General features: G+C 43.1%; 1 protein-coding gene across 1 annotated transcript in view; it reads left to right on the forward strand.

Annotated features, from left to right (window-relative positions):
• PAX4 (paired box 4) overlaps positions 1-25,623 on the forward strand; it is a 208,993-nt gene that overhangs the window by 15,399 nt on the left and 167,971 nt on the right. Inside the window, 1 exon segment of the mRNA XM_073579176.1 lies at positions 4,081-4,243. Coding sequence (XP_073435277.1) covers positions 4,081-4,243 — 163 coding nt within the window.

Genomic DNA, 25,623 nt, shown 5'->3' on the forward strand with positions numbered 1-25,623 from the left:
TCTCACTTTATGCCATTGCTGTGTGGGAATTTCCCACGCAGCAATGGCATAAAGTGAGACTAGGGACTTTTTTTTTTTAAGTGGCGGAGGAATACAGTGCGGAAGGATACCTACCTTCCGTCATTGGATTCCTGCAGCCCGTAGAGAACGGCAGCATCATCTGATGCTGCAGTTCTCTACCCAAGATCGTCGTGGGACACACTCGTGGACTGCTTCGGATCGTGGGTGAGTATTTTTGTGGTTTGTTATGTTAATATTTATCCCGGAAAAGACAATGGCTTCGGGGAACAATGTGACAAGTATTGGTAAGTATGTTACTCTATGTTATATGTACTGTATGTCTATGTATGTATTGTATGAATGTATTGTATGTATGTAGTATATATGTGGTATGTATGTAGCATGTAGTATGTATGTAGCATGCATGTAGCATGCATGTAGTATGTATGTAGCATGCATGTAGTATGTATGTAGCATGCATGTAGTATGTATGTAGTATGTATGTAGTATGTATGTAGCATGCAGTATGTATGTAGCATGTATGTAGTATGTATGTAGTATATATGTAGTATGTATGTAGCATGTAGTATGTATGTAGCATGCATGTAGTATATATGTAGTATGTATGTAGCATGCATGTAGTATGTATGTAGTATGTATGTAGCATGCAGTATGTATGTAGCATGTATGTAGTATGTATGTAGTATATATGTAGTATGTATGTAGCATGCATGTAGTATGTATGTAGTATGTATGTAGCATGCAGTATGTATGTAGCATGTATGTAGTATGTATGTAGTATATATGTAGTATGTATGTAGCATGCATGTAGTATGTATGTAGTATTTTTTTTTTTTTTTTTAACATTTAACACATTAGCCGGATGATGGGACTACTACTGTCCCATCATTGGCTAATGTGTCAATCACTGTCATGGTAGCAGGCATCGCCCGATGGGACTTGTAGTCCCATCGGACGATGCTTGCACAGACCCCCGGACATCAGCACAGCCCCCCGGCAGGCCGGCACAGCCCCCCGGCAGGCCGGTACAGACCCCCACAGGGTGCACAGACCACCGGCAGGCCGGCACAGCCCCCCGGCAGGCCGGTACAGACCCCGGGCAGTCCACACAGCCCCCCGGCAGGCCGGCACAGCCCCCCGGCAGGCCGGCAGAGACCCCCGGAAGGCCCGAAATGACGGCGCATCATGATGCGCACACACCGCGCATCATGATGACGTCAGGCCGTCAATCAACTGAACTTCCGATTCCGATGCCGAATTCCGATATTGAAAAAATATCGGAAGTCGGTATCGGAATTCCGATACAGCAAGTATCGGCCGATACCCGATACTTGCGGTATCGGAATGCTCAACACTATTCACAACACGTTGTGTGCTGGAGAAAAATACTCAGGTTTCATATCATCGACGTAATTAACTACAGTGACACATATCTCCTCTCTATTACATTACTAGGGACCTTGTCACTATATATACATATATATATATATATATATATATATATACTAGCTGAAGAGCCCGGCGTTGCCTGGGCATAGTAACCAACTGCGGTTAGTTATAACAAATTATAATGATTATATAAAAACTGTGCATCTAATCCTATCCTATGTGATACTGTCTGCTGAGCCGTGTATCTAATACTATTCTTTGTGATACTGTGTGCTGAGCTGCTTATCTAATCCTGTCCTGTGTGATACTGTCTGCTGAGCTGTGTATCTAATCCTATCCTGTGTGATACTGGGCTCCCCCTGCAGTCTGTGTCAGAGTGTGGTCTGTGTTGGCACGGTAATGAATTGTGTTATTTCTAGCTTTATAGAAGGACGATAACACCATAGAAATGATAACAATAATAGGCCTCAGTTACCACAACTGTCTACAAAGAAAACTGTTGTTGATAGCAACCAAACAACTCATTTTTCATCTTTTAAACAGCTCTGGGACAGCGTGACGAGTTTTGAGTGGCGACTTTTGTGTTTCGACTTTTATGTGGCGAGGTTGGTGTATGTGTGGTGAAATGTGTGCTGAGGGTGGTATATGTGTTGAAGTACGTGGTGGTGTGTGGCGCATTTTGTGTGTGTTCATATCCCCGTGTGTGGTGAGTATCCCATGTCAGGACCCCACCTTAGCAACTGTACGGTATATACTCTTTGGCGCCATCGCTCTCATTCTTTAAAGTCCCCCTTGTTCACATCTGGCAGCTGTCAATTTGCCTCCAACACTTTTCTTTTCACTTTTTCCCCATTATGTAGATAGGGGCAAAATTGTTTGGTGAATTGGAATGCGCGGGGTTAAAATTTCGCCTCACAACATAGCCTATGACGCTCTCGGGGTCCAGACATGTGACTGTGCAAAATTTTGTGGCTGTAGCTACGACAGTGCAGATGCCAATACATACATGCACTTTTTCCCCATTATGTACCTAGGGGCAAAATTGTTTGGTGAATTGGAATGCATGGGGTTAAAATTTCACCTCACAACATAGCCTATGATGCTCTTGGGGTCCAGACGTGTGACTGTGCAAAATTTTGTGGCTGTAGCTGCGATGGTGCAGATGTCAATACATACATTCACTTTTTCCCCCATTATGTACCTTGGGGCAAAATTGTTTGGTGAATTGGAACGCGCGGGTTAAAATTTCGCCTCACAGCATGGCCTATGACGCTCTCGGGGTCCAGACGTGTGACTGTGCCAAATTTTGTGGCTGTAGCTGCGACGGTGCGGATGCCAATCCCAGACATACATACATACACACCCACATTGAGCTTTATATGTTAGATATGTCCCCTGTGGTTGTGGATGGGAGAGGAGCGGCTGTGGTGAAGAAGGTGCACAGGAGGCAGGAGCCAGCTGCTGCAGCTAACACTGTGCCCGCTTTTAAAGAAAAAATATTCACTACTCCCCATGCCCATAGTATAGTCTTGCTCATCTCTATGCACTGAAGCCAGCGCTGAGAGGTGGGAGAGACTATGGGCGTAGGAAACATTGAATATTCATTTTCTTCTCCTGCATCTGCTGGGTGATCATGTGTGCCCACTACTAAAGAGAATGAATGATCACTGCTCTCACCTCCCATGGGCTTGGAGGGCAGTGAATATTCATTCTCTTTAATATTGGGCACACTTGATTGCCTGGCGGCTGCGGCTAACAGTGTGCTCGCTATTAAAGAAAATGAATATTTACTGCTCTCCACGCCCATGGCATGAAGAGCAGTGAGTATTCCAGCAGCTGACCTCAACGTGTGAGGGTGCAGGCAGTGATGTCATGCACTGCTTACAAAAAAAATCAAAATCAAAATTCACCGCACACTCTATCTTGTACATGATGCCAAATATTTATTGCAAAAAGTGATAACAGCACAAAGTAGCGCAGGGAAAAGAATACTTTTTGAAGCGACAAAAAAACAATTGTGACGTTTCGGCCTATCCACGGCCTTATTCGGTACGTCGTTTCAGTAGCTTGACTTGAGGAATCTTACAATTAATCCATGTGGAGAAGCCCCAAAATATATTATCGTGTTGAGAACAGGCTGTTGTCCTCAATAGGTGGTGTGCTGCAGTATGCTTAATGTGGGTAAGGCAGCGGTCAGACGCTCAGCCTCCTGCTGTTGGTGTATATTTATATATTTAGCCATTGCTGGGTATTTGCTATCAGTGTGATAACAGCATGGTACAGTATATCTTGATACCTGGATGGGGACATATATATCAGGATGGGAGGGCATATACCTGTATATACCAGGATGGGGGATATTACCCCTATAGCAGTGTCAGCAGCACCTCTCCCCCCATTGACAGGGTGTCATGACGCATGATCATATATTTTGCTTACATTTTTTTTCTATTTTGCTCCTCTAAAACCTAGGTGCATCTTCTGGTCCAGTGTGTCTTTTAGTCTGAAAAATACAGTAAATCACTTATGTGAATATAATTCTAATACTGGTAAAAGTGAGCCAATAAATTGCTTTGTTAAGAATACAGGATGGATATCTTTGTACTAAGAAATAAACATTTCGCGGAAACAAATTTAAATTTACTTGTCACCCCTTGTTTTAATTTGGAGTTTTGCAAACGTCTCCACAATATATTTTCCAGGTGTAAGCAGTGTGAACCAGCTAGGTGGAATGTTTGTAAATGGTCGCCCTCTCCCAACGTGTAAAAGGAAAAAGATAATAGAATTGGCTACAAGTGGAGTAAGAGCATGTGAAATCTCCAGGATTTTGCAGGTAAGGTTAACTTTGTCTCTTTTCTCATTTATTAGAAACTTCTTTGAGAGTTATAATTGCTCCGAAAATAAAGGGTTGTTTGATCGAGAGCAGAGATGTCAAACTGAAATACATGGTGCCAAGTGGTTGGTATGGCAGCTGGGTCTTGTCAAGGCTGGAATGGTGGTACTTCTACAAAGACCAGCCTATGTAATTCAAAGGAGCTTGTGATTTTTACTATATATTGCAATGTTGCTGTATTACAGTATATAGCTCACGTTTAAGGATGAGCGAACCTGTGGAAGTTCGGATTCTGCTACCCAACCCGAATGTTAGTCCAAAGTGTGGTTCGGGTACCAGAACTGTACCTTAAATTGACCAAAAACCCAAACCCCATTGAAAGCAATGGGGAACAAAAACAAAGTTTCTGTATGATGATGTGGCAGCATGTACACATGCGCAGATGATGACGTAACACTGTGTAAGCAGAGAAAGTCAAAAGGAGGAGGCTGTATTATATACTAAGGGGGTGAGGAGGCTGTGTTATATACTAAGGGGGGGTGACGAGGCTGTGTTATATACTAAGGGGGGGTGAGGAGGCTGTTATATACTATGGGGGGTGAGGAGGCTGTATTATATACTATGGGGGGTTGAGGAGGCTGTGTTATATACTAAGGGGGGGTGAGGAGGCTGTGTTATATACTATGGGGGGGTGAGGAGGCTGTGTTATATACTATGGGGGGGTGAGGAGGCTGTGTTATATACTATGGGGGGTGAGGAGGCTGTTATATACTATGGGGGGTGAGGAGGCTGTATTATATACTATGGGGGGGTGAGGAGGCTGTGTTATATACTAAGGGGGGGTGAGGAGGCTGTGTTATATACTATGGGGGGGTGAGGAGGCTGTGTTATATACTATGGGGGGTACATTGTATTCTATGGGGGAGGCTGTGTTATGTACTATGGGGGGCGCTACATTATATTCTATGGGGGAGGATGTGTTATATACTATGGGGGGTACATTATATTCTATGCGGGAGGCTTTGCTATGTACTATGGGGGGCGCTACATTATATTCTATGGGGGAGGCTGTGTTATATACTATGGGGTGCTACATTATATTCTATAGGGGAGGCTGTGTTATATACTATGGGGGGTACATTATATTCTATAGGGAGGTGGGCTGTATTATATTCTATGGGAGGCTACATTCTATTCTATGGGGAAGCTGTGTTGTATACTTTGGGGGCGCTACATTATATTCTATGGGGGAGTCTGTGTTATATACTATGAGGGTACATTATATTTTATGGGGGAGGCTGTGTTATATACTATGGGGGTGAGGAGGCTGTGTTATATACTATGGGGGTACATTATATACAATAGGGAGGTGGGCTGTATTATATTCTATGGGGGCTTCATTATATTCTATGGGGGAGGCTGTGTTATATACTATGGAGGGTACATTATATTTTATGGGGGAGGCTGTGTTATATATTATGGGGGGTACATTATATTCTATGGGGAAGCTGTGTTATATACTATGGGGGCTACATTTTATTCTATGGGGGAGGCGCTTCATTATATTCTATGCGGGAGGCTGTGCTATGTACTATGGGGGGCGCTACATTATATTCTATGGGGAGGCTGTGTTATATACTATGGGGGTACATTATATTCTTTAGGGAGGTGGGCTGTATTATATTCTATGGGGGCTACATTATATTCTATGGGGAAGCTGTGTATATACTATGGTGGGCTGTATTATATTCTCTAGGGAGGTGGGCTGAATTATATTCTATGGGGGCTGTATTATATTCTTTGAGGGAGGATTTCATCATACACTTTGATGGGGCTACATTACATTCTATGTGGAGGTGGGATGTACTATAGTCTATGGGGGCTGGATTATTTTCTATGGGGGGTGCGTCATACTTTGATGGGGCTACATTATATTCTGTGGGGAGGTGGGCTATATTGTATTATATGGGGGGTACATTATATTCTATTGGGTGCTGTATTATATTTATTATATTCTATGAGGGGTGATTGCATCATACTCTATGAGGGGGCTACATTATACTATATGAGAGGGCTACATTATATTCTATGCGTGGGCTAGATTATATTGTATGGGGGCTTCATTATATTCTATGAGGGGGCTACATTATATTCTATGGGAGGCTGCATTATACTCTATGAGGAGAGCTACATTGTATTCCATGGAGTAGCTACATTATACTATATAAGGGGGCTGCATTATATTCTATGGAGTGGCTGCATTATACTCTATGAGGCACTACCATATATTCTATGGAGGGGCTGCATTATACTATATGAGGGGGGCTGAATTATATTCTATGGGGGGTTACATTATATTGTATGGTGGGGCTGCATTATACTCTGTGGGGTGGCTGCATTATACTTTGGGGTGGCTGCATTATACTCTGTGGGGTGGCTGCATTGTGCTCTATGAGGTGGCTGCATTATACTATATGTGGGCTGCATTATACTGTATCAAGAACTATGGGGAATATGTTATACTATATGAAGAACTAAAGGGTGCATTATACTATGGGAAATGAATTGTACTACGTGGATGACTATAATGGTGCATTATACTATATGGAGCACTGCAAGGAGTATATTATACTATATGGAGGACTGAGTGTATTTTAATATATGGAGGGATATGAGGTGTATTATACTATATGCAGGACTGAGGAGTGTATTATACTATATGGAGGATGGAGGAGTCTATTATTCTATATGGAGGACTGAGGAGTGTATTATACTATATGGAGGATGGAGGAGTCTATTATTCTATATGGAGGACTGAGGAGTGTATTATACTATATGGAGGACTATGGGAAGTGTATAATATATGGAGGACTGAGGAGTGTATTTTAATATATGGAGGGACTATAGGGAGTGTATTATACTATATGAAGGACTGTAGGGAGTGTATTATACTATATGGAGGACCATGGGGAGTGTATTATACTATATGGAGGACTGTGGGGCACATTATAATATATGGAGGACTATGGGGTGTATTATACTAAACAAGCAAAATGCTGCATATTCATTGAGTGATTGGATTGTTTATGCCAGAACAAATCATTGTTCTCAGCAGCACATCGCCCGATGTAAACTGTAGATGTGCTCCTGATAACATGATACTGTATGGGGACAGATTGATCTAATAGTGATTGTTCTGCTCCCATCATTCTTTCTCAGTTGGTGTAAACAGGCCGGGAAACAAGAGTCGAACAACTTCAGTATTGTCAATCACACTCGTTTAGCGGCCTGAACACAGCGCACATAAATAAAACAGAAATGCTTCTGTGTGATGTGCAATATGTTAGCATTTGGTGCCCCATTTTAAACTTTTGCCTAGGGCCCAACTTTGCCTAAAACCGGCCCTGACTCTTTCCATAAATTTTCTTTGGGATTAAGGTTTGGAAACTGGCTAAGGCTCCGTGACCTTAATATGCTTCTTTTTGAGCCATTCCTTTGTTGCCTTGTCTGTATGTTTTTGGGTCATTGCCTTGGTGGAAGACCCAGCCGTGACCCATTTTTAATGTCCTGTGGAGGGAAGGAGGTTGTCACTCAGGATTTTATGGTAGATGGCTCCATCCATTCTCCCATTGATGTAGTGAGGTAGTTCTGTGCCCTTAGCAGAGAAACACCCCCAAAACATAATGTTTCCACCTCCATGCTTGACAGTGGGGATAGTGTTCTTTGGGTCACAGGCAGCATTTCTCTTCCTTCAAACACGGCGAGTTGAGAAATCCCAAAGAGCTGAATTTTTGTATCATCTGACCACAGCACCTTCTCCCAATCACTCACAGAATCATCCAGGGGATCATTGGCAAACTTCAGATGGGCCTGCGCATGTGCCTTCTTGAGCAGGGGAACCTTGCAGGCACTGCAGGATATTAAACCTTGAAGGTGTAATGTGTTACCAATGGTTTTCTTGGTGACTGTGGTCCCAGATGCCTTGAGATCATTAGCAAGTTCCCCCATGTAGTTTTAGGCTGATCTCTCACCTTCCTCATGATCAAGAATACCCCACGAGATGAGATTTTGCATGGTGCCCCAGATCAATGTCGATTGACAGTCATTTTGTATTTATTCCATTTTCTTACTATTGCACCAACAGATGTCTCCTTCTCACCCAGCGCCTTACATATGGTTTTGTAGCCCATTCCAGCTTTGTGCAGGTCTATGATCTTGTCCCTGACAACCTTATAAAGCTCTTTGGTCTTGCCCATGTTGTAGAGGTTAGAGTCTGACTGATTAATTGAGTCTGTGGACAGGAGTCTTTTATAAAGGTGATTATGTAAGATAGCTGTCTTTAATGCAGGTAACAAGTTGATTAGGAACATCTAACTGTTCTGTAGGAGACAGAACTTTTAATGGTTGGTAGGCAAATACTTATTTCTCACTGCAAAATGTGAATAAATTTACATAATTTATACAATGTGATTTTCTGAATTTTATTTTTGATATTCTATCTCTCAATGTTAAAATTAACATACCCTTAAAATTATAGACTGTTCGTGTCTTTGTCAGTGGGCAAACTTACAAAATTAGAAAGTGATCAAATAATTATTTCCTTCACTGTAGATATCATTTAGACACATACCACCAGTCTAAACATTATTGCCGGCCAGGTAAATTGTTAGGCTGTGTGCACACGATGCAGATTTGCAGCGGTTCCGCAGCGGATTTTACCACGCAGAAACGTTGCATTTCTGCATTGTGATGTACAGTAGCCTTAAAATCAATGTAAAAAAAAAAACGCTGTGCAGATGCTGCGGATTTTTCCGTGCGGTTTTTCCGCGGTACAAAATCCGCAGCATGTTACTTCTTTTGTGCGGTTTTCCATCTCCCCTGTCACCAAATCCGAAGGGGGAAAACCGCGATGGAAAACCGCACAAAAACCGCATGAAAACCGCATCAAAAATGGAAGAAATCCGCAGGAAAAATGCAGGTCACTTGACCTGCGGATTTCTTCCATTCTGCGCGGAAAAATCCGCAGGGCCAAAAAGTCGTCTGCACTCAGCCTTACTCATTTTTCTTAGCTCCAGTGCTGAACTTACACCCATCTCCTCCCTATGCAGTATTCCACTCTGTGTTTCTCAGGTAACCAGGCAACTCCTCTGACGTCATCACTTTGGGCCTTTTAAGTTCCAAACAAGCAAAGGTTAGATGGTTGAGTATTTAGTAGCATTGTTCTCAATTGCTTCAGTTTTGTCCGGAGTTTGCTTCTGCCTCACTTGGCTCATTGTCAGACAGGTGTCTAATCATCCAAGCGTGCTACTCCTGACTTCCTACAGACAGTATTATTTCCAAGCTCATTCCAATTTGCTAGGTGTTGTAATCTACACCTACCTCTCAGCGTGCACGTTACTAACTCCTCACATCTGTTCTTGGTCATTTTCACATTTGATCTCTCTTCAATCAAGGCCATGCATCTCTCAAGCAAATCTCCAGTTTGGCTGTACTAAACTTCTTTCCTGCGGTTAACAATTTCCTTGCTCATAGTATGCATAAAACTGTGCTATTAACTATTTCCATGATGCAAGATACCATAGTGCATTCCTGTAATTAACTTCTTCCCTGCCAGACGATTCCAGATGCCTATGGATTGAGTTTACAAATGTCATCAATTACACATTGAATTGGGTGAAAATTTGATTTTTTTTCTTTAGGTTAGTATGAATGTACTTAAAGTCAGATTGATTATCTATGTTGGAAGGGCTCAAATTTGCCCTAACTAATACATTTTATTGCTTTCAATCCTTCATTAGCTTGAAACAATTCATGAGTAAACTGTCCATAAAAAAAAAAATTAAAAAAAACGTTACATTCAACATGGATAACCCATCTGACTTTAGGTACATTCATGCTAACCTAAAGAAAAACTCATTTTCACCCGATTCACGAGTATTCTGACTCGTTGGAAACTTTTCAGAAATGTATAATTGACGACATATGTAAACTCAATCCAAAAGTCATTAGAAGAAGATACACTACAATTTAACTATTAGGACAGAGACAGACTGCCGTATTTCTCGTGCGAGAATCGCATCATAAAACTCGCACTGGCTGTCTGCTCTCCTGACCTGAGCTTGACAGCTGCATAGTAACTCATCACGCTGTCATACTCAGGTCAGGAAAGGTGCTGGCCAGTCCATGCAGTGTGATGCGATTATCGCATGAGAAATAAGGCAGTGTGACTCCAGCCTAAAAGACAAGAATGCTATACAACTTCTACAAGAAAAGAATGACATTATCATCTGACCAGCTGACAAGGGGGGAGAAATTGTTATTATGTAGTACAAACAGTATCATGCAGAAGCAATAAGATTTCTGAAGGATCAAAACACTTACAAGCGAATTAATGGAGACCACACACTAACTTTCATAAAGGAATTCAACTCACTAATTATTAACCCCTTCGCCACAAACCTGTTTTCACCTTCCTGACCAGACCAATTTTTACAATTCTGACCACTGTCACTTTGTGAGGTCATAATTCTGGAATGCGTCAACGGATCCCACTGATTTTGAGATTTTTTTTTTTGTGACATATTGTACTTCATGATTTGTGGGGGAAAAAAGGAAAATTTTGCAATTTTCAAACTTAATTTTTATGCACTTAAATCAGAGAATCATATCTCACAAAAATAGTTAATAAATAACATTTCCCACATTTCTACTTTACATCAGTACAATTTTTTTCACTTTTTGAATGTAAGATTTGCTGACATAATTAGCGGATGCCATGTCATGTTTGGAGAGCCCCTGATGTGCCTAAACAGTAGAAACCCCCAACAAGAAACACCAATTTGGAAACTAGACCCCTTAGGGAACTTACCTAGATGTGCATTGAGGACCTTGAACCCACAGGCACTTCACAGAAGTTTATAACGCAGAGCTGTGAAAATTAAAAAAAAAACAATTTTTTCCCAGATAAATCTTTTTTAGCTTCAAATTTTGCATTTTCATAAGGGTAACAGGAAATATTTCTTCATACAATTTGTTGTGTAACTTCCCCTGAGTGCTCAGACACCCAATATGTAGAGGAAAACAACTGTTTAGGTGCACGGCAGTGCTTGGAAGGAAAGGAGCGCCATTTGACTTTTTGAATGCAAAATTTCCTGGGCTAATAAGTGTACGTCATGTCGCATTTGGAGAGCTCCTGATGTGCCTAAACAGTTAAAACCCCCCACAAATGACATGATTTTGCAAACCAGACCCCTTTCGGAACTTATCTAGATGTGTATTTAACACCTTGAACCCCCAGGTGCTTCACATAAGTTTATAACGTTAAGCTGTGAAAATAAAAAAAATCACATTTTTCCCGCAAACATTTTTTAGCTCCAAATTTTGTATTTTCACAAGGGAAACAGGAGAAAATGGACCCCAAAATTTATTGTGCAATTCTCCTGAGTTCACCGATATCCCAATTTTTGTCGAAAACTACTTTTGAGGCACAGTGCAAAGCTCTGAAGGAAAAAAAAACGCCATATTACTGTGCAGATTTTGCTGCACTTGTTTAAGGGTGCCATGTTACATTGGCAGAACCCCTGAGGTGCCAACACAGCAGAACCCCCTATAAGTGACCCCATTTTACAAACTAAACCTCTCAATGAATTCATCTAGGTACAGTGATTATATTGACACCACAGGTGTGTCACAGACTTTTATACCATTGGGCAATGAAGATAAAATAATTAACATTTTTACCACCAAGATTATGTGTTAGCCCCAAGTTTTACATTTTCATACTGGAAAATGGATAAAACTGGCACCAAAATTTGTCCCACACTTTCTCCTGAACGTGGCAATACCCCATATATGGCTGTACAGTACTATTTAACTATACGGAGAGACTTGGGAGGGACAGAGTGCTATTTGCTTTCTGGAACACAAATTTTCCTAAAATAGTTTGAGGATTCCATATAAAGAATCCCTAAGTGCTAGAAAAGCAGAATAATCCCTCAAGTGATCCTATTTTGCAAATTACAACCTTTTGGGAATTTATCCACAGATGTAGTGACAATTTTGAAACCATGAGTGTTTTCCAGAAACAAGCAGCAGTGGATGTTGCTGAGTGAAAATTGCAAACTGTCGTTGTAGTGACCAGTATTTTGTAGTGACCAGTACGTTGCAGTCGCCAGTACATTATGCCCAGCTCCAGCTTCTGGAGACATGCACCTGTAAATAAGGTGGGCTCTCATCGCTACAGAAATGCCAAACATGTGGGTGCTAAATGTGGTTTAGGCACACTGGGGCTCAGAATGGAGGGAGCATTTGGATTTGGGAGCAGAGAATTTGCTGAACTACTTTTGGGGGGCGATGAGCCATTTCACTTTTTTAGAGCCTTTGCACTACCAGTAACGTTGTAGCCCCTATATTTCTGTTAACAGATGACGGACCCAAGTGAGGACTTTTTTGTGGATATAGTTGAAGCTTTTATTGGGAACATTTTACATAATATATGATCACATTTATCCGGCGCTCTATGCTGAGCATTTACATCGGTGTTTCCATTTAAATCTCTGAGTGACGTGACAGATTAAACCCCCGATGGATCCATTCATTATAATAAGGCAGCAGAGTTACTCTGGAACTCCATCTGACCTCTGTTCAGCTGTTTCATTCTTTTCAGAAGTGCACAAAAATGTGGCCGACGGCACATTTATGCAATCCTAAAAAGACGGACACAGCCGGTTCACAAGTCCTATGGCGTCCACAGTGCCTCCATCTGCCTCATTATAGGGAATCTTCCACTGTAGGTTCTGTCTGAATCACGTATTTCAGAGATTTACATGGATACCCCGGTATAAGCACTCAGCGCAGAGTGCAGGATAAATGTGTGCCGAGCCTTACTGTGATCTTTGGGAGACAGAATTTAAATATCAACAGCTTGTGAAGAATTGGTTTTATTTATTTTTTACGCCGTTCCTCACGCGATATAAGTGATATGGCGACTTTATTTTTCGAGATTTATATTGGGTTTTTATGTTTGCCTCCTGTCACACACTAAAATACGCTTTTTATTGTGAAAACTAGTTTTTGCATCACCATATTTTGAAAACTATAATTTTTTTCAGATTTCGGCTGACATTCATGTTTTGGGCTGACTTTTTTTTGCAAGACAAGCTGATGTTTTATTGGTACCAATTTTGGGCACATGACATTTTTTGATCTTTTCTATTCCGATTTTTGGGAGACAGAATGAACAAAACCCAGCAATTCAGTAGTTGCTTTTTTTTTTTTTTCTTTTATACTGTTCTGAGTGTGGTAAAGTTGGTAAGACAGCTTTATTACTCTGGTCAGTATGATTACAGCGATACCCAATTTATATAGTTTATTATGTTTTGTCTCTTTTACATAATAAATACTATTTTGTAGAAAAAATAATAATTTTTGTATCATTTTATTTTGAGAGCTATAACTTTTTCATTTTTCTGCTGATGGAGCTGTATTCTGGTTTGTTTTTTGCAGGACAAGATGATGTTTTCAGCGGTATAATTTTTATTTACATTAGTCTTTTTGTTCACATTTTAATGCACTTTTTGTTAGGCTATATGATGATGAAGCATTGTTTTTTGCCTCGTTTTTTTTTACGGTATTCACTGAAGAGGTTAACTAACTAGACAGTTTTATAGAGTTGGTCGTTACGGATGCGGCAATACCACATATGTGTACTTTTATTATTTTTTTATTTATATTAATAAATTTATTTATTGGAAAAATATTTGTTTCTTTTTTTTTCTTTATTTGGGGATTTAAAAAAAAAAATAGTTTTACACTTTTAAGAATTTTTTTTTACCTTTTTACATTGTCTCAGGATGGGACATTACTGTATATCATCAGATTGCTGATCTGATGTTCTGCAATGCATCTGCTCTGCATCTGACAGGCAGGGAAGGAGGCATCTCAGTTCCTGCACTCTCCAAGCAAGCACTGCAAAGCCACCTTCCCTGAAGGACCCTGTGGCCATCTTGCGGGTTTCCATGGTGACCATGAGGACAAGTCACTAGCATTGCATTGTCCTGATGCGATGCTCCTCTATGTTGTTGTAACTACTGACAGCGGCATCAGAGGGGTTAAATGCCCATGATCGGTGCCGCGCGATCGTACCACCGTACATATACTGCTGTTTGCGGGAAGGCAGGAAGGGGTTAAAGGTCTCAATGAAAGGTTTTTAAATAAAAATTAGTCACAATATATGAATTCCCCTTGCCGTATTTTATCACTTATCAAAAATCCACAAATTCACCTCAAATCCCCCTGGATGGACGGCCTACAGTATCAGAGATAGGCTGTCTCACAGCCAACCTATCAAGATATGTTGACCATCACTTGGAGCATGGGTGGACATAGTGCCTGTGCAGCCTGTGCGGCTGCACTGGGGCCCAGAGGCTCCAGGGGGCCTCTGCAGGGTGGCTAGCAATGAGGGCAATCTGGCCTGTTTCTCCGGGCCCGAGGCTCCAGGGGGCCCCTGGCCAGATTGCCCTCATGTGTGGTGGGCAGGGAGCGATCCCTGCAGCTCCGCTACCTACAAGAGAAAATAGCAGTGGAGCGGAGCTGCAGGGATCCATCCTGCTTCCTGCCCAGCGCTTGTGCTTCCTGTCTCTGACAAGGACTGCAGCACTGCTGTGGGAGAGCCCATGGACAGGTGAGAAGTGCTGTGTGTGTGTTTTTTTGTATGTAATGTGTTGTGTGTGTGTGTAGAGATGAGTGGTGGTGTGTGTGTGTGTGTGCATGCATGCGTAGTGCTGCGGGGGAATGTGCAGAGAGGTGAATGGTGCTGTGTGTGTCTGTGTGTGTGTAGGTGGAGGAGAAGGCAATGATGGGGGAAGGCAATGATGGGGGTGATGGGGAGAAGGCAATGGTGGGGGTGATGGGGAGAAGGAAATAATGGGGGAGATGGGGAGAAGGCAATAATGGTGGTGATGGGGAGAAGGCAATAATAAGGGTGATGGAGAGAAGGCAATGATAGGGTGATAGGGAGAAGACAATGATGGGGGTGATGGGGAGAAGGCAATGATGGGGATGGTGGTGGAGGAGGAAATGATGGAAGTGGTGGAATGGGCAAGGATGTGGATGTGGGGGAGGAAATGATGGAGGTGGTGGAAAGGGCAATGATGGGGGTGGGGGAGAAGACAATGATGGAGATGGGGAGAAGGGAATGATGGTGGTAGTGGAAAAGACAATGAAGGGAGTGGTGGGGAAGGAGGCAATGATGGGGATGGTGTAGGTGGTGGAAAGGGCAATGATGGGTGTGATCGAGAGGGGAATGATGGAGGTGGCAGAAAGGGCAATGATGGGGTGGTGGAGGAAAAAGCAATGATGATTGGGGTGTTGGGGGAGAATGCAATGATGATGGTAGCAGAAAGGGCAATAATGGGGGGTGAGAGAGAAGGAAATGATGGAGGTGGTGGAATGGGCAATGATGGGAGTGGTGGGGGAAGAGACAATGATGGGGGTGGTGGGGGAGGAGGAAATGATGGAGGTGGTGAAATTGGCAATGATGGGGTGGCACGGGAGAAAGCAATGATAATGGTGGGGGAGAAGGCAATGATGGAGGCGGTGAAGAGAGCAATGATGGGGTGGGGGAGAGGACAATGAGGGGTGTAGGGGTTTGGGATGGGAGGAAGGGGCCTTATAATGGACTTAGGAACAGGGGAGGTGAAGAAAGACATTATTATCGCTTATTATGTGTAGCACAGTCCCTTAGTGTATAGTGTATGTACTTATTATGTATAACACAGTCCCTTAGTATATAGTATACGTACTTATTATGTATAACAGAGTCCCTTAGTATATAGTGTACTCACTAATTCTGTATAACACAATCCTTAGATACATAGTTTCCTCTTTTATTATGTATAACACCGTCCCTTATTACGTATCATCCTCTCTAGTTATATATGGTGCCGTCCCTTATTATACACTCACTGGCCACTTTATTAGGTACACCTGTCCAACTGTGTGTTAAGACTTAATTTCTAATCAGCCAATCACATGGCGGCAACTCAGTGCATTTAGGCATGTAGACATGGTCAAGACAATCTCCTGCAGTTCAAACCGAGCATCAGTATGGGGAAGAAAGGTGATTTGAGTGCCTTTGAACGTGGCATGATTGTTGGTGCCAGAAGGGCTGGTCTGAGAATTTCAGAAACTGCTGATCTACTGGGATTTTCACGCACAACCATCTCTAGGGTTTACAGAGAATGGTCCAAAAAAGAAAAAAAATCCAGTGAGCGGCAGTTCTGTGGCCGGAAATGCCATGTTGATGCCAGAGGTCAGAGGAGAATGGGCAGACTGGTTCGAGCTGATAGAAAGGCAACAGTGACTCAAATTGCCACCCGTTACAACCAAGGTAGGCAGAAGAGCATCTCTGAACGCACAGCGCGTCGAACTTTGAGGCAGATGGGCTACAGCAGCAGAAGACCACACTGGGTACCACTCCTCTCAGCTAAGAACAGGAAACTGAGGCTACAATTTGCACAAGCTCATCGAAATTGGATAGTAGAAGATTGGAAAAACGTTGCCTGGTCTGATGAGTCTCGATTTCTGCTGCGACATTCGGATGGTAGGGTCAGAATTTGGCGTAAACAACATGAAAGCATGGATCCATCCTGCCTTGTATCAACGGTTCAGGCTGGTGGTGGTGGTGTCATGGTGTGGGGAATTTTTTCTGGGCACTCTTTGGGCCCCTTGGTACCAATTGAGCATCGTTGCAACGCCACAGCCTACCTGAGTATTGTTGCTGACCATGTCCATCCCTTTATGACCACAATGTACCCAACATCTGATGGCTACTTTCAGCAGGATAATGCGCCATGTCATAAAGCTCGAATCATCTCAGATTGGTTTCTTGAACATGACAATGAGTTTACTGTACTCAAATGGCCTCCTCAGTCACCAGATCTCAATCCAATAGAGCATCTTTGGGATGTGGTGGAACGGGAGATTCGCATCAGGGATGTGCAGCCGACAAATCTGCGCCAACTGTGTGATGCCATCATGTCAATATGGTCCAAAATCTCTGAGGAATGCTTCCAGCACCTTGTTGAATCTCTGCCACGAAGAATTGAGGCAGTTCTGAAGGCAAAAGGGGGTCCAACCCCTTACTAGCATGGTGTACCTAATAAAGTGGCCAGTGAGTGTATAGCTTCCTCTGCTGTTATGTATAGTGCTTTATTTTACATAGTGTATTCTTGTTAATTTTGTTATTTACAGCATCCTCTTTTATTACATAGTTCCTCTCTTTTTAGATATAAAATGACTGCTGATGGAGCAGCAGGTGACCAGACTACCAGCCAATCAGCTCCGCCGCTGGAAAGGAAGCTTTCCCATGCTCCATCAGCCATCATTGCATTATACAGCTAACAAGACAGGACAGTATGTAATAAAAAGCAGGGCTCTATATAATCCAATATGTAAGGGACTGTACTGTACATAACAAGAGAGGGCACTGTATAAATAACAGCAATATACATAATAAAGGAGACTATGCAATATATATACATGTATGTGTGTGGCTATATATATATATATATATATATATATACTGTATATATATATATATATATGTAGCTTTGTCGCCATAAAAGGAATGGGGCCCAGACACATTTCTTGCACAGGGGCCCCAAACTGTCAGTGTCAGCCCCTGACTTGGAGACCTGTGTGCCTTATTTACCAGCATACTTAAAAGACACCAAACATGTCTTACACCTAGTGGAGAACTTCCAATGGAAAAATGATTACATCATGGGAACCCTAGATGTAACATCTTTATATACCATTATTAAACATGAGAAAGGATGCGAAGCTTTCAAGTGTTTCTTAAGTGTTTTTAACGACTTTCTGGTGGAACAAGTTGATTACATTGGAGAATACATGGAGCTCACCCTAACTCATATTTTTTTTAAATATGGAAATGAATACTTCCTGCAACAGTGGGGTACAGCTATGGGGACCAGGTTCACGTCCAGCTATGCTAACCTGTATGTTGGTAGGTGGGAGGCTCTCCATATCTTCCCAGGTGGCAGATTGCACGTGAACCTGTTTTTTAGGAAACAATTTATTGACAATGTCATTTTCCTGTGGTCGGGAGGCGAATCCTCCTTTTTAGAATTTTTAAATGAAATCAATAATAACAATTTTTATTTATATACAGTAGGGAGACTTATTTTTTTAGATTTGACCTTATATGTGAATAACGAGAACCTATCCACTCGCACTTATAGGAAGCCTACTGACAGCAATAGCTATATTACTCTCAGTAGCTGTCATCTACTCCAATGGTTACTTAATGTCCCCAAGGGACAATACACCCGATTACATAGGAACTTCACAGACATCTGTGAGTTTGAGAAAGCAGCTATGTTTCTCATTGCCAAGTTTGTGGAAAAAGGATATATTGAAGATTTCCTAAACAGAAATAAAACCACAGTGTTACAAAGTCCGAGACATGAACTGATCCTAGACAACATCACCACTATAAATAAACATGACCATCTCAATGTCCCTATTATTTTACAATACAATTCCCAGAATCATTTTTGGAAAAAAATTGTCAAAAAACATTGGAATTTACTAAGAGAAGATAAAACTCTACAGAAGCGTCACATAATAATGGACTTATTACACCATACATTAATATGAATGGATTTTTTCCTTGCAAGTGGTGCAAAAGTATGCAATACATTATGTCCCAAGAAAAAGAAAAAAAATTGATAACAGGAAGGACCATTACAGTATCAAAGGCTTTATCACGTTAGACAAGAGGGGTCATATACTGCATTGAATGCCCTCAACATAAAAAGTATATTGGACGCACAAAAAGACCAGTAACAAAACAGATAGGAGAACATATTCGTAATAACACAAAAAATTTGATGGTCAGTCCCTCTAAATAAACTGTAAAGATAAACATGGGGGCTGTCATGATCCAGGATGGGATTTCGCTTTGACCCGTCCTGGTTAGACTATGGGTTAATTGTGCTGCCTCTCTCTGGCAGCAGGAGGCTATTTAGTGCTCACTGGACCTGGGTCCGGTGTCAGTTATACTCCTGCCCTCGGCTGAGTTAAGTGACCTCTTGTATACGTGTGCCTTGTGCCTGATATCTTGCTTGCTTGTTCGGTTGTGATCTGGTTCTGTCCGTGTTACGAGTTCTGCCTGACCCTCTTGTACTGCGCTACCTCTCGTGTATGACTCTCTGCTTGTGACCCGACTCCTCTTTGCTCGTCCCCTTGGTACCACGTCGCCCTCTTGTGTATGACCTTTGGCTCTGTCTGACTACCCGTCTGTTTGTCGCTCCTGTGCCTCGTTTGCCCGTACTGCTGTGACCTCTGTTTTGCCTGACTCTGAGTTGTTGTATGGTGTCCTGTCCTATCTGAATACAGGACGCTAAGCCCCGCCCCCTTGCAGTCACATGACCATAGGTCCCGTGCAGACTATTCAGTTTCAGTGTCCGCAGGTCCTATGCATCTTTACTTTCCAGCACTGACTGGACCCTGACACTATTAGCCTGAAGCACGCCTGGTCACCTCTGCTGCCCTGATCCCCAGGTAACTCTTAGCACTGCTTCTGTTCTAAGGACACGCGCACTGGCTCTATGAGCAAGTGCAGTGCGGTGTCTCTGACATTATAACTGACCCATACCTTTTTTTTTTTCTCTGCTCCCATTCACCTGTGTGTGTGATGGATCCTGTGCACACTCTTTCTGAGCAGGTTAAGCATCTGACGCAGATGTCTCAGAAACTCTTTGGAGAACAAAGAGTCCTGGCTCAGTCTCAGCAGCTGATCGCTGACACTGTGCAGGGGGTTCTTTCATTGGGGGCTCGGGATACTACATTAATTTCCCCTGAGTCTCCAGTGAAGTTACCAGATACCTTTTCTGGAGATAAAAATAACTTCAGAGTTTTCAAGGAGGGCTGTAAGCTTTTTTTTTCCTTAAGACCACACTCTTCTGGGGATGAAAGTCAGAGAGTGGGGGTCATTATGTCTCTGTTAAGGGGAGCCCCCCAAGCTTGGGCTTTCTCCCTTCCTACCACGGTCCCTGAGCGTTTGACTGTGGATGCATTTTTTGAGGCCCTGGGGCATATTTATGATGAGCCTGATCGGGTGCGTATGGCTGAGGACAGGCTGATGAATGTTTGTCAGGGGAAACACTCAGCCGAGTGGTTTTGCTCAGAGTTCAGACGCTGGGCTGCTGAGGTCTGCTGGAACGACGCCGCTCTCCGGGGGTTGCTCCGTAGAGGCCTGTCTGAGCATCTGAAAGACGCCTTGGCCCTCCACCCCCCACCTGATGCCCTGGAGGAAGCTATGACACAGGCCGTCCGAATGGATCGCAGGTTACGGGCAAGGGGAGTGATACAAACCGAGACATCATTATTCTCCCAAGGAAGGGGAGCCAGTTCTTCATTGAAAATCACGGCGATGGGAACCACCAACCTTAAGGAGGAAGAAAGGAGACAACGGCACGTGAGAAAATGCTGTGTTCACAGTGGCGAGTCTGGACATTGGAAAAAGGATTGCCCCTCCCGGCCACTAACCAGCAAGCGACTGAGCCCGGGTGATTATCGTGGAGGTCACCCAGGCTCTCAGGTACCCTTTTCTGCATTTTCTAAAATGTCATTTCAAGTGGAACTTTGTTGTGGGGGTGTCTCCACATCCACTTCTGCCTTCGTGGATTGCGGTTCATCATTGAACTTTATTGACTCTGACTTGGTGGCCAGGTGTAAGTTAGGGACAGTTAGGTTGGAGACTCCGATTCACCTTGTTGCTATTGACAAAACACCACTGGTTAAGAATGACATTGTGTTTTGTACTGAAGAGTTTCTCCTTAAAGTGAGTTCCTTACACCAGGAACGTATTTCATGTTTTGTAATGAACAACCTGCCTGCGGGACTGGTGTTGGGGTTCCCCTGGTTACAGCTGCATAATCCTGTGATTAATTGGGAATCTCGGGACATTGTTAAATGGGGTCCCTATTGCTCTGAGAAATGTCTTGTTTCTGTGTCTGTGTCGTCCGTGGGTCTAGAAGGCATTCCGGAGTGCCTGATAGATTATACTGACGTTTTCTCCGAAAAAGAGGCTGAGGTTTTACCACCACACCGCCCATTTGATTGTGCCATTGACCTGGTTCCAGGTGCTAAATTGCCCAAAGCCCGCCTGTATAACCTCTCGGGTCCGGAACGGGCTGCGATGAAGGAATATATTTCCGAGAGCCTCCGTAAGGGACATATTCGTCCTTCTGTTTCTCCTGTGGCGGCAGGGTTCTTTTTTGTAAAAAAAAAAGACGGTGGTTTGCGCCCATGCCTCGATTTTCGTGAGTTAAATAAAATAACTGTGAGGAATACTTATCCCCTTCCACTTATTCCTGATTTATACAATCAGTTGTCCGGAGCTAAGTGGTTTTCGAAATTAGATCTACGGGGAGCGTATAACCTTATCCGAGTCCGGGATGGAGATGAATGGAAGACCGCTTTTCTCACTACTGAAGGGTTGTTTGAAAATTTGGTCATGCCCTTCGGCCTGACCAACGCTCCAGCGGTCTTCCAAAATTTCATAAATCATGTGTTCTCCGATTTGATTGGACGTTTTATGGTGGTGTATTTGGATGACATTTTAATCTACTCGCCTTGTCGGGGTCGTAAACGACAATAAATCCTCATTCACCAGTCATTCCAAATCATTGTGCGAGCGCAAAACATCTGGTACCAATTAAGAATGACTCAGACACGCAGCTGATTCAGTCTTAGCTAATGTCCCGCATCCACACCTGTCAGGAGCAGTACAACAACTGGCTTTATTTACAAATACACAATACTATATTGAGTGTTAGGGGAAGGCGTGCATTAGGCGGGGTTTATGCAGTATACATCTAGTGTCCAGTCTCTCTCTGATTCGTCAAAACGTCTCCTGATGGTTACTTCTTCTTCACATTCCTGAGTTATCTTTTTTTAGGAGAAATGAAACTTAACTTAACTCTTTAGACACTGAATTTAAGTGAAAGTGAACACTGGCAGCCATCTTTAATACAGTTACATTTGCATTAGCAAGCAATTAGGAAAAACTTATTGTTTCACAGTATAAAAGTATAAAAGTTATATAAGAAAATATATTTTCACCTTGACAATCCCCCCTAAACACTAAGTTTTTCCCTTAATGAAAGATCCTTCGAGACTGTCCATGCGATGGGAAAAGGGGAGGTGGATTTCTTCATCCAGACACCTCAGAAGCTCTCCCCTAGCGAGAGGCCTCCAGGCAGCTGAACCCTTCACTAACCTCACATGGAGTTCTCCCGCTGTCCCTAAACTAAGTCTCTTAACATCATCTGAGAATGGGGGGTTTTGTCTACTCTCTTGAGGGGAATATACTTAGGGATCTCCCCTAGATCAGTACCATCGTACTCTGGTGGGTCTACTTCTTGATTGAGGAAGGTGCCAATCGGAGTTGCTTTGGCAATAACCTTTTTATACAAGGGAATAACACAACAAAGAGTTATCGATCCAATTACAAGGAGGGCAATCAGTACTATACAAGCTTGTTGAAGGAATCCCTTGAGTCCACCCAACCAGCCGGAAAAGAAAGATGTGTCTACTCCAGCATTAGTTTTCAATTCTGCTGCTAACCCAGTTATCCTTTTAAGGGCTATCATGGTTTTTCCATTCACTCCAGAGTTCTGAGGGATATAGGTACAACACTCCTCTCCCACCATCCCACAAACTCCTCCTTTCTCAGCTAATATCATATCAAGGGCTAGTCGATTTTGGAGTGTCATTCTAGTGTTAGGGCCCAATTCTTCAACTATACCTTGGAAGGCATCTTGGCTGAAATTGACAAACCTTTGTTCACTGTAATATATGTAATTGATCCATTCAACATTTTTATTAATCTGCACCTGTGGGATTATAGAAGCAAAGCCAGCATAGATCTGGTTCTGGGCTTTAAATTGGTCAGGCACCCCCCTTGGCACTCCAATAGCATCGATATATACTAGTGGATCTTCTTCATAACTCATATGGAGCTGATCGAGGCTTCTCCTTTTCCTGGTAGGTTCATCAGGAATCTTTGGATCCCAGGGTAGAATCTTGAACTGCATAGCTAGTTTAACAAGGGTGCATTGGCCTGTCCAGGCATTTGGCAACCTAGGACGGAGCTTACCATCTCCACATAACCAATAAATGTCATACATATATTGTGTATGTTTGATTAACAAGTCAGTATCTAGAGAACTATTCTCTTTGCAGAAACCTGTCTCGAAGATCCCTACTGGTGTACCTGTGGTGTCGTGGGAATTATAGCAGGTGTAATTGTCAGCTAATACAGTTACTTCTCCTGGGACCTTTAGTTTGGGTTCCTTATGAATTAGTGGGACGTAATCTGGGCAATCAGTGGGCTTCAAACCTTTCAACAAATTCATGACACAGGCAGTGGTGTTGTCATCAGGGGAAAGCAATGCATGTGTGTATAGGTGTGTATTCGCAGCAGCACAAGCAATACATCCTACAGAGATATTCTGGACTTTTACATTGTACCTCACCCATTCTAACCACAAATTTTTCCTTGGGGCTGTTTGTGTTTCTATGGAGAAAACCTCTTGCCAACTGAGGCCTGGAATGGGGATCACTTCATTAACTACATTTTGCAAACGCTCACCTGGGCCTATTTTAGGTGTACTGGTAACGGGGGGCCTTGGTTGGTCTGAAGCTAATATCCTGAAGCCGTATATGGCCTAAATACGCATAAGGTCCAGCACTAAATACACAATTATAATGCCTTCCTAGTACGAACGTCTGCAGATCAGCAGATTGAGGGCTTTCAAGATTTAGGAGAAGGGGGTGACAGCTTCTACCCCATTTACAGCCCCTAAATGGTTGCAGAAGGGCTGTTAGATGCATTCTCTCACGAAGACTCCTACCCGTCCCATCCTTGGGGAACATGGCTTCGCTAGGTTTATATCCCCAATCATTCCCCGTACTCCAGGCAGCATCTGTCCAATAATGACAATTATTGTTGTCTTGTCTGGTAACACACATATAGAACTGGATGATCCCCTCTACCACCCGTTCAGTCTCAAGGCACTTGACTACATCACAGAAATCAAATCGCCAGATATTCACCGGGGCTGTCAGGTTTACCCAGAGAATAAAGGGACCAGAATTCTTATTTACAATAGGGGCCGAAGAGGTAGGGGCGAGGATGGCCCCCAGTCCCAAGGTCAAAAACAACAGCAACATTTCCCTTCAGTCACTACTGTGACTAAACACTGGTTCGGTCTCTTTTACAGTGTGAAGCATGAATCCAGGTGCTCTTTCCTTCAAGTTTTACTGCAGTGGGGGTGACCAGGATCACCGTGTGGGGTCCTTCAAATCTCGGCTGGAGACAATCTCTGCGCACAAACTTTTTCACATACACCAGGTCTCCTGGCACAAAGTCATGGACCACGTCACCTGTGGATTCTGGAAGAGAAGCAGAAACTGTAGAGTGGGTGTTAGACAGTTCCTTAGACAATGCAATCACAAATTGTACAACTTTATCATTTGTCTCAGACAACTCTTGTGGCCTAATGTCTCCTATTTTAGGTGGAGCACCAAAAAGAATCTCAAAGGGAGTCAGGCCGTGTTTTCCCTGTGGGGTGTGTCTGATATGGTATAGGACCACGGGGAGCAAATCTGGCCATGGGAGTGGGTGGTCCTGGCTCATTTTAAGCAACTGGGTCTTAATTGTGGAGTTCATTCTCTCAACTTTGGCTGAACTGGAGGGGTGATAGGGGGTGTGCAGACCCAAATCTGTCCCTAACATGTGCCACAATTCCTCGTAGACATTGGCAGTGAAGGCTGGGCCTTGATCTGATTCAACAACTTCGGGAATTCCAAATCTGCACGAAATTTCAGTGATGAGCTTCTTAGCTGTAGTTTTGGCAGTCATGTTGGTCACTGAGTAGGCTTCGGGCCATCCTGAGAACATATCCACAGCCACTAGGACATACTCATACTTTCCTGACTTGGGCATCTGAATATGATCAACCTGGATTCTCTGCCAAGGGTAGTCTGGTTTGGCAAGATGCTGAAGTGGAACCTTGGCGGTGGCTGTTGGGTTACAGATGGCACAGACTGGGCAGGCTCTTGAGTAGGCTGTGACAGTGGTAGAGATTCCTGGGGCCCAGTAGAGCTTCTTGATACAGGCCAGAGCTTGGTTCTTTCCTCGATGAGTTGATCCATGAGCCCATGCTGCAACGGCTGGATACATTCTTTTGGGTAGACAGGGTTTCCCATCCACCTTATAGAGTCTAGGAAATTGGTATTGTCCGGCAGAACTACGATTCCCATGAATGGCTCCTGCAGCTTCCCACTGC

The sequence above is a fragment of the Dendrobates tinctorius genome, unplaced genomic scaffold, assembly GCF_039654945.1.
Source record: "Dendrobates tinctorius isolate UK_male_01 unplaced genomic scaffold, ASM3965494v1 ptg000062l, whole genome shotgun sequence".
Classification (NCBI taxonomy): Eukaryota; Metazoa; Chordata; class Amphibia; order Anura; family Dendrobatidae; genus Dendrobates; species Dendrobates tinctorius.